The sequence below is a fragment of the Scomber scombrus genome, chromosome 19 (genome assembly GCF_963691925.1).
Source record: "Scomber scombrus chromosome 19, fScoSco1.1, whole genome shotgun sequence".
In the NCBI taxonomy this organism is placed as follows: Eukaryota; Metazoa; Chordata; class Actinopteri; order Scombriformes; family Scombridae; genus Scomber; species Scomber scombrus.
In genome coordinates this window covers 335,589-345,588 of record NC_084988.1, presented here as the reverse complement: position 1 = coordinate 345,588, position 10,000 = coordinate 335,589, and the positions used below count along the sequence as shown (strand labels likewise).

Below are 10,000 nucleotides of genomic sequence, written 5' to 3'. Positions count from 1 at the left end.
TGTCTGTGGCTCTCAGCTCATTGGTTCCTACTGTCTGTAGCTCTCAGCTCATTGGTTCCTACTGTCTGTAGCTCTCAGCTCATTGGTTCCTACTGTCTGTGGCTCTCAGCTCATTGGTTCCTAGTGTCTGTGGCTCTCAGCTCATTGGTTCCTACTGTCTGTAGCTCTCAGCTCATTGGTTCCTACTGTCTGTAGCTCTCAGCTCATTGGTTCCTATTGTCTTTGGCTCTCAGCTCATTGGTTCCTACTGTCTGTGGCTCTCTGCTCATTGGTTCCTACTGTCTGTAGCTCTCAGCTCATTGGTTCCTACTGTCTGTAGCTCTCTGCTCATTGGTTCCTACTGTCTGTGGCTCTCAGCTCATTGGTTCCTAGTGTCTGTGGCTCTCAGCTCATTGGTTCCTACTGTCTGTAGCTCTCAGCTCATTGGTTCCTACTGTCTGTGGCTCTCAGCTCATTGGTTCCTACTGTCTGTGGCTCTCAGCTCATTGGTTCCTACTGTCTGTAGCTCTCAGCTCATTGGTTCCTACTGTCTGTGGCTCTCAGCTCATTGGTTCCTACTGTCTGTAGTTCGCTCACTGTAGTCTCAAACAAACTGGAACATTTCTTAGGAACTAGTTTAAGTGGAGGATTAATCCACATTCGGTACATCTGGTGATTATTTCTACGTTAAGCTTTGTTGTGACTTTGTGATGACGTCATGCGATGATGTCACCCACCGCAGGACCTGCTATACCGGAGGAGCCGGTCTCTGGTGGACTACGAGAACGCTAACAAGGCTCTGGATAAAGCTCGGGCCAAAAACAGAGACGTGCTGCAGGCCGAGACCAGCCAGCAGCTCTGCTGCCACAAGTTCGAGAAGATCTCCGAGTCCGCCAAGCAAGGTCAGCGCCACTTCCTGTCACTCCCACTTCCTCTCATGCCTACTTCCTGTCACTCCCTCTAACCCTACAATAACGTAATTATCGTGTGTTTGTTGCTTCTCTTCTGAACGTAGAGCTCGTCGACTTCAAGACGAGACGAGTGGCGGCGTTCAGGAAGAACCTGGTGGAGCTAGCGGAGCTGGAGCTGAAACACGCCAAGGTACCGAAAATACTTCATCTGTCACTTTATAACTGATCAGTTTGTTATTGTTGTTATTAGAGGATTTATTGATGGTGCATTCAGGTTTTAAATGAAGTGATGTCACAGTATAGAGGATGATGTCACAGTGTAGAGGATGATGTCACAGCTCACCTGTCCCCCCCCCCCCCCACCTGCAGGGGAACCTCCAGCTGCTGCAGAGCTGTCTGGGCGTGCTCAAAGGAAACACTTAACTGTGGAGCCCCGCCCACCTCCAACTGGACACGCCCACCCCCGATGGACACGCCCACCTCTCGCTGGACACGCCCACCGCCGGCGGCGCCAGGACCGATGGACGAACGACACCGAGACCTGTGGACCAGCAGAGAGAACGAAGGGTTAAAAACAGGAAGTCGCTAACCCGACACCCCCCCCCTCTTCTTCCTCTCCACCCTCCTCTTCCTCTTCACCCTCTTCTTCCTCGCCCCCATCCCACTCATTTACTGGTTCTACTGGTTCTACTGGTCCAGCAGAGGACCTTCATTTGAAGCTATTTTTCTTTTAAACTGACAGTCACACAGTTCCAGTTAGTCCAGTTATTTACCTCCACTGGTTCCAGTTGGTCTCTGCTGGTCCCAGCTGGTCCCAGTTGGTCTCTGCTGGTCCCAGTTGGTCCCAGTTGGTCTCTGCTGGTCCCAGTTGGTCCCAGTTGGTCTCTGCTGGTCCCAGTTGGTCCCAGTTGGTCTCTGCTGGTCCCAGTTGGTCTCTGCTGGTCCCAGTTGGTCCCAGTTGGTCTCTGCTGGTCCCAGTTGGTCCCAGTTGGTCTCAGTTGGTCCCAGTTGGTCTCTGCTGGTTTCCACACTGTAAAAAACAAAACAAAAGCTCCATGAGTCAGGAGTTTTATTTTGGAAAATCAGCTTGTTTCAAGAATAAGTGTCATGTTAAGTTTTATTTTGTAGTGCAGCTTTCAGCAGGAACTTCCTCCTCAGCAGGTTGAGTTCCTGTCAAAATAAAAGTAAAATGTTTAAATCTTTTTAATGAAGAGAATTATTGAAATGAGTAAAAAAAAAAACCCTTTCTGACACTTGGAGATGTTTTTTTTTTTTTTTTACAGTCAGCTGACACTCGTCCGTCCGTCCCTCCTCTTCCTCCTCCTCTTCCTCCTCCTCCTCCTCCTCTTCCTCCTCCTCCTCTTCCTCTTCCTCTTCCTCCTCCTCCTCTTCCCCCTCCTCTTCCTCTTCCTCCTCTTCCTCCTCCTCCTCCTCTTCCTCCTCTTCTTCTCCTGCTTCCTGTCGTCAATTCATGCATCCGGGGTCGTTTTATTGTGTCGGTGAACTTCCTGTTCCTGTCTCTTCAGTCCGGCTCTCAGTTATCGTTCTTATTACAAAAAAAAAAAAAAAGTTAAAAAAAAAGAAGTAATGTCACTAAATGATAATAATAAAAAAAGCCTTGTACATGTTTGTAATAGTTAACTAATGAACGCTAATCATCTTCATCATCATCTTCATCATCACTAACGTAGCTTCTTTTATTTTCTTAGTGTTTTGGGTTTCCTGTCGTTCCAGACGGAGCTTCAGTCTGTTTGCCTTAAACGTCGATCGATCCTCGTTGATTCATTGTAAAGAAAAAAAAGTTTAAATAATGAATGAAAACTGTTTTTTTTTTCTTTTTGTGTTTTTTTTTGTTTGTTTTTAAAGTGAAACCTGTATACGAATGTTTTTTCACTCTTATGTGACCAAAGCTTCAACGATTCAACGATGGACACAATAAAAACCAGTAGAGTTAAAATAAAGAAATAAAGAAATAATTAAACACACAGATGATTATTAATCTCACAACATCTTTTTAGTTGTTTTGAACTCAGCAGGTCTGTAATAATAATAATAATAAATATTAATATTAATAATAATAATAATCCACCCTGGTCAAAATGAGACTGAATAAAACTTTACGGACACTTTTCTTATAAAGTGTGTGTGACGTTTATTTCTTTACTGGGAACTGTGGGAGAGAAAGAAGCTATCTGATTGGACGAGAGGAGAGAGGAGGGACAATTAATCAATTAGTGAAACTTTATTAATGAAGCAGCTTTCATTCAGGTTAATGTTAGATGATAATAATGTGATTTTTCATATCGCAGGAGGCTCGATGTTTATAAACCCTCCTGTTGTCCTCGAGTAAAGGAAGGGAGGGAGGAAGCAAGGAAGGAAGAAAAGGAGGGAGGAAGGAAGGGAGGGAGGAAGAAAGGATGCAAGGGAGCAGAAAGAAGGAAAGGAGGGAAGAAGGAAGAAAAGGAGGGAGGAAGGAAGGAATGAATGAAGGAGGGACGTAAAAAAGGACAGAAGGGAGGAAGGAAGGAAGAAAGGGAGGGAGGAAGGAAGGGAGGGAGGAAGAAAGGATGCAAGGGAACAGAAAGAAGGAAAGGAGGGAAGAAGGAAGGTAATGGGGAGGAAAGAAAAGGAAGGGAGGAAGGAAGGAATGAATGAAGGAGGGACGTAAAAAAGGACAGAAGGGAGGAAGGACAGAAGGGAGGAAAGAAGGAACAGTCAAAACAGACGGGGTCAATTTGACCCTGGAGGACGACAGGAGGGTTATAATAAATATAATGGAGTTGCAGAAACATTCAGACCCTCGTTCTTCTTCTACAGACTTAATAAAACATTTTAAAAGGTTTTTTATATAATGTTTATCGTTAATCACATCGTTATTACATGTTTTTAATATCGTTACGGTCCTAAATATAATTAACATCATCAGATCGACACGTTCGTCCTGATCAGTTAAATCAGTTTCACATCTCAGAAAAATACACTTTAATATATTTATTACAAAGAGATTAAAAGTTACAATCAAATAAAACATAAATAATAAATTAACACAAACCCAGATGTATTAGTTATATCATCACATTTAATATAACTCATTAAAATCACTGTTTTGTTAATATAAGATCTTTATAAAGAAAAAGTGTAAAAACAAAAGAATAAAGTCTCTTTGCTCTCTGAAAGCTTCATGAATCAGCTGTTTATTGATCAGCTGTTTATTGATCAGCTGTTTATTGACCAGCTGTTTATTGACCAGCTGTTTATTGATCAGCTGTTTATTGACCAGCTGTTTATTGACCAGCTGTTTATTGACCAGCTGTTTATTGATCAGCTGTTTATTGATCAGCTGTTTATTGACCAGCTGTTTATTGACCAGCTGTTTATTGATCAGCTGTTTATTGATCAGCTGTTTATTGATCAGCTGTTTATTGATCAGCTGTTTATTGACCAGCTGTTTATTGACCAGCTGTTTATTGATCAGCTGTTTATTGATCAGCTGTTTATTGATCAGCTGTTTATTGATCAGCTGTTTATTGATCAGCTGTTTATTGATAACTGATCAGGTATTTAAAATGATTTATTTTATGTATAAATGAGACCAAACGTTGCATTCCTCCAAAGTTTTATTATTATTATTATTTACAACAATAAAAGCACAAACATTTTACCAGAATATTTTCACAAATGTCAAAATAAAAGCACAAAACTACAAATCACATCAAAGTCTCTAAAATCTTATTTTAAGATCATTTTTAGACTTTATGAACAAAATGAAATAAAAAAATACATTTATAAAGAAAAAGGTCCACCTGCGGGTTCAGGTGTGTGTGACGTCACTCCGCAGCAGCAGGTGGCAGCAGAGAACCGGAAAGACGTTAAAAAACAACAACAACAACTTCTTCTGTGGTGAGAAAGTCTGCAGCTGCGTGAGACTCACCGGAAAAGACGGACACTAGACAGGAAATTGAGTTTTTTTCCATAATAAAAGTAAGGAGTGGTGAGTGGTTGCTGTTTTTAAAGATTATAACAAACTTACTGTTTAATTTCTCTGAGTTATTTTCTGTTTATATTGTTGTAATAATTAATCGAACGTCTTAAATGTTGAGGGAACGTGTTTATTTTCAGTTTTATTAAACATAATAATACAGAGATAGTTACTGGTTTACAGCAGCTACATGTAACCTCACATAGAAACATCTATGACTAACCAGGGAAGAACAACTAAAAACTTATCACTAGAAATACCCAAATGTTGAACCATAGAAACAAATATTTGTATATATATGAAATAAATAATAATAAAATACTCAGTGAAGCGGTCGGGATGAGAGTCAGCACCATCTGATCCATGGTGCTCTGCTGGTAAAAGGTGGACTGCCCCCTCAGGGTTGGGGGGGGGGGGGGTTGGGGCTGCTAGGAGTAGAGCCGCTGCTCCTTCACATGGAGCCAGCTGAGGCGGTTTGGGCTCCTGGTCAGGATCCCCCTGGACGCCCCCCTTTAGAGGAGTTCCAGATCCAACTGGGAGGAGAACCAGAACACACTGGAGGGATTACATATCTCTGCTGGTCTGGGAACAGCTGGGATCCTCCAGGAGGAGCTGATGAGCGTAGCTGGAGAGAAGGAGGTCTGAGTTTCACTGCTCAGCCTGATGAGACCCGGATAAGAGACAGAGGATGGATGGAAATAAAAACTGCATCATCTTTAACTCACTTCCTGTGACATTTATTTCATGCATTGATGCCTCTGCTGCTGCACTCTCATCGAGCACTACAGCTGGAACATCGGTGTGAGAATAAATATCTAAAAGATATAAAAACATTAAAAAACAACAACAAACAAAACCAAACAAAAAAACACCTTTATACACAACATGCAGACACATTAAACATCTGATGGCAGGAAATTCATGTATCCAAAAGCTCAGAGATAAACACAAATAAACACAACTACATACATAAATACTTGTTCAATATATACAAAAAGTTAAAATAATATATACAAAAAAACCCTAAAAGTTATAAAACTAAGCAAAAATATACAAGTAAATGATATAAAGAGGAGACTATTCAGAATTATTGCAGTGACCCGTCACTATTTATTGCAAAAGAAGTTTGCAATAAAAAATATGTAAATATATTTAAAACGAGGAGCTGCTGCAAGTTTACATGTGGTTGGGCTTTTATTTTGTAGGCTGTGGACATGTGGTTGTTGTCGGGCTCTTACTTTGCAGGCTGTATCCGGATGTTCATCAGCAGTGTGGCGGCGCAGGCGCAGTGAGCAGCAGAGCGGATCCACAGTTCGTGTTAAAATGAGCTCCATCGGGACCGGGGTGAGTTAAAGCTTCTCCCCGCCGCTGGAGCCCCTCAGTCGGAGCCTCCGGGCCGCTGGCTGGGCCTCTACCGCGCCGTTTCACTTTTATTAGCTTTCATCCACATTTCTGTCCGAAGTGTTTAATTCATTACAAAACTGCTGCTGCTGAGTCACAGCGCGGCCCGGAGCTAACAGATGCTAACAGGAGCTAATGATGCTAGCGCTTGCCAATGATAACTGATGCTAACGATGCTAGCGCTAGCCGGAGCTAAACTGAAATTGAAAGTTAACAGTTTAGAAACATTTTGGTGTAAATTAAATTAATTTGACTGTTTTATTTGGAGGTTTGACGACGAAAATAAGTAAATATAAATCCCGGTGTAACGTTTTTCTTACAGTTTGTCGTTTTAATGATAAAAATTAGTTTCATTTATATGAGCAGAGTCACCGCTAGCTGTTAGCAGTGGAGCTAGCAGCTAGCACTGAAGCTCACAGCTAGCTCAGCCTAAACTTCACATTTAAAATTCATGGTTTTAATCTGAGTTCAGCTCCTCTGAGTTAATAATTAGAGAGTTTAAATTAATCATGTGACGTTTTCTGGTTCAGCTTCTTTTTATTTATTAAATGGTTTAAATCAGATAAAATGCTCCTCATGCTGTCTGATGCTAATCTGCATCATTAAATACAGTTTACTGATTATATTCCTCCTGAAGTTACACTTTAATAACAATTACACAGAATTATATCAGTTATAATCTGCTGGAGCTCAGTCAGTAATAATAATAAGAAACAAAATAAAACAATACAATAACAAGTGTAAATATCTACAGAGTTAGAACAGATAGACATAATATACATCATACATCTATATTTTAGTTCAGTGTAAATAAATCAGTTTACATCTGCATCTCAGCTTGAAATGAACATCATGTTAGTGCTGTGTGGTATAAAGGTTCATGCTAAAAACTGTTAATTTTTATCATATGAAAATTGCACAATAAAAAGTTCAGGGAGACAGCAGAGCTCTGATTGGCTGTTAGAGACAGCAGAGCTCTGATTGGCTGTTAGAGACAGCAGAGCTCTGATTGGCTGTTAGAGACAGCAGAGCTCTGATTGGCTGTTAGAGACAGCAGAGCTCTGATTGGCTGTTGGAGGAGACAGCAGAGCTCTGATTGGCTGTTGGAGGAGTGATGATACTGAGAAAGGTTTCGCTTAATGAGCTGATGATATCATGTGATGTCACATTTTCTCTTGGCTGTCTGACCAATCCACTGCCAGCGTTAACTTTGTACCAAACCGACCTGTTTATATTTATTATAATAATAATAATGATAATGTTTGTAAAGCAGCAGAGTCACTAACCTCCTTCTATGTGTGTGTGTCTCTCTCTCTGTGTGTGTGTGTGTGTGTCTCTCTATCTCTCTGTGTGTGTGTCTCTCTCTCTCTCTGTGTGTGTGTGTGTGTCTCTCTCTCTCTCTCTGTGTGTCTCTCTCTGTGTGTGTGTGTGTGTGTCTCTCTCTCTCTCTCTCTGTGTGTGTGTGTGTCTCTCTCTCTCTCTGTGTGTGTGTGTCTCTCTCTCTCTGTGTGTGTGTGTCTCTCTCTCTCTGTGTGTGTGTGTGTGTCTCTCTCTCTCTCTGTGTGTGTCTCTCTCTGTGTGTGTGTGTGTGTGTGTGTCTCTCTCTCTCTCTCTCTCTCTCTGTGTGTGTGTCTCTCTCTCTCTCTCTCTGTGTGTGTCTCTCTGTGTGTGTGTGTGTGTGTCTCTCTCTCTCTCTCTCTGTGTGTGTGTGTCTCTCTCTCTCTCTCTCTGTGTGTGTGTGTCTCTCTCTCTGTGTGTGTGTGTCTCTCTCCCTCTCTCTCTCTCTGTCTCTGTGTGTGTGTGTCTCTCTCTCTCTCTCTCTCTGTGTGTGTGTGTCTCTCTCTCTGTGTGTGTGTGTGTCTCTCCCTCTCTCTCTCTCTCTCTCTCTCTCTCTGTCTCTGTGTGTGTGTGTCTCTCTCCCTCTCTCTCTCTGTCTCTCTGTGTCTCTCTCTGTCTCTCTCTCTCTGTGTGTGTGTGTGTCTCTCTCTCTCTCTCTGTGTGTGTGTGTGTGTGTCTCTCTCTCTCTCTCTCTGTGTCTCCTGCAGTATGACCTGTCAGCCTCGACCTTCTCTCCAGATGGACGAGTGTTTCAGGTGGAATACGCCATGAAGGCCGTCGAGAACAGCAGGTCAGTCTCATTAGATAGATAAACATTTTATTGTCATTGTTCAGACACCTGAACAAAGCTGAAGGTGCTTTTAGACATAAAAAACATATAAAGTGCTCCACATAATAAAAAAAAGAAAACATGAATACACAAAGTAATACAGACAAGGCTACATGATAGCTTTGTTTTGAGCAAGCTTCCACAATATATTGCACATCTCTATGTTGCAAGTGACAAGAAGTAGTTAAAGGTGCGTACTGAGGGAAGAAGCTGTTTCTAAGTCTTGTTTGTTTTGGTCTTGATGATCCTGTAACTTCTGCTGGAGGGCAGCATGATGAATATGTGGCTGTCAGGGTTAGCTCTGGAGAGGCATCAGGAGCTGGCAGTCTCATCTAATTATTAATTCAAACCAGTATAGAACCAGTATCTCCAGCAGACTGACCAGTATAATGGGGCTTTTCCATTATACAGTTCTAGCACTACTGGGTTTTGGTATCAGGTGGTTCTCCATTACTTCATAGTTCCTCCTGAACGTAAGAGGGGTCGTCATAGCAACGCTGAGTTAAACTGCCGTGATCACGTTTTATACGCGACACAAACACATAAACAATGGAGGACATGGAGGCTTTCTGTCTCACACAAAGCAAGAGAAGAGAAACTGTTGTTTATTTTTTATCATATGAAAAGTTCAGGGAGGCAGCAGAGCTCTGATTGGCTGTTGTAGGAGACAGCAGAGCTCTGATTGGCTGATGGAGGAATGATGATGCTGAGAAAGGTTTCGCTTAATGAGCTGATGATATCATGTGATGTCACATTTTCTCTTGGCTGTCTGACCAATCCACTGCCAGCGTTAACTTTATGAGAGCCGAATCTTTGTAACTATTGTTGCCGGTATTTAAAAATGCTGGGTTTAATTCTTGTGTGGGACGGCTCATGACTCTTCCAGTGACTCTCTGACCAATCAGTGGCCGGCAGTCTGATGACGTCACATTTAGTATCGGCTCGGCTCGCTTGGAACCTCGGCAGAGCAGATACTAAAAAAGTACCAGGTACCAGGTACTATCCCTGATGGAGCAGCAGGTACCAGGTACTATCCCTGATGGAGGAGCAGGTACCAGGTACTATCCCTGATGGAGGAGCAGGTACCAGGTACTATCCCTGATGGAGGAGCAAAGACAAGTAGAGTCGAGCTGAGTAGTGATAGAACTGTATAAAGGAAAAGCCTTATAAACTTAATCTGATCCATCTGTTACCTGAATGTTATATTTCCATTTTTATGGTTTCACAGGTTTCCCACACGTCCTGGAAAATGAGAGAAGAAGTGAAATGTCTGGAACATTATTTCTCCTCTCTCTGCTTCTCTGTCTTTTAAGTAAACGCAAACCTTTCAGAAGGTTTTCACGCTGTCTTCAAAGCGAAACATTGAGGCACAGCGTCTCTCTGCTTCCAGGCGAGGCAGCAGCTCCCCTGATGCTCTATTATTAATTATAGCACATTTATAAGAATGTAAAAGATGATTTCAGAGATGAGTTATAGCCGAAGACTGCACCTCTTTTAAATCAGACTTCTGGGGAGCAGGAGAGGAACATAGACGCAATCTGGGTAAATGTACAAAATAGAAGA

General features: G+C 42.1%; 1 protein-coding gene and 2 non-coding genes across 4 annotated transcripts in view; all 3 read left to right on the top strand.

Moving 5' to 3' along the window:
* The window catches only part of snx6 (sorting nexin 6), a 14,927-nt gene extending 11,904 nt beyond the window's left edge, over positions 1 to 3,023 (top strand). For both annotated transcript variants that reach the window (XM_062440555.1, XM_062440556.1), the window contains exons 12-14: positions 722 to 881; positions 995 to 1,080; positions 1,260 to 3,023. In XM_062440555.1, the coding sequence (XP_062296539.1) occupies positions 722 to 881; positions 995 to 1,080; positions 1,260 to 1,313 (300 nt within the window). In that variant the 3' untranslated portion in view covers positions 1,314 to 3,023. The remainder of the gene's footprint in view (positions 1 to 721; positions 882 to 994; positions 1,081 to 1,259) is intronic.
* Positions 3,024 to 7,376: 4,353 nt separating this feature from the next.
* Positions 7,377 to 7,461, top strand: LOC134001485 (small nucleolar RNA SNORD53/SNORD92). Its single transcript, XR_009927521.1, has one exon. It is a non-coding gene; the product is annotated as a small nucleolar RNA SNORD53/SNORD92 (small nucleolar RNA).
* A 1,668-nt stretch (positions 7,462 to 9,129) lies between these two features.
* LOC134001486 (small nucleolar RNA SNORD53/SNORD92) lies at positions 9,130 to 9,214 on the top strand. The gene has a single exon (XR_009927522.1). It is a non-coding gene; the product is annotated as a small nucleolar RNA SNORD53/SNORD92 (small nucleolar RNA).
* The last annotated feature ends 786 nt before the right edge of the window (positions 9,215 to 10,000 follow it).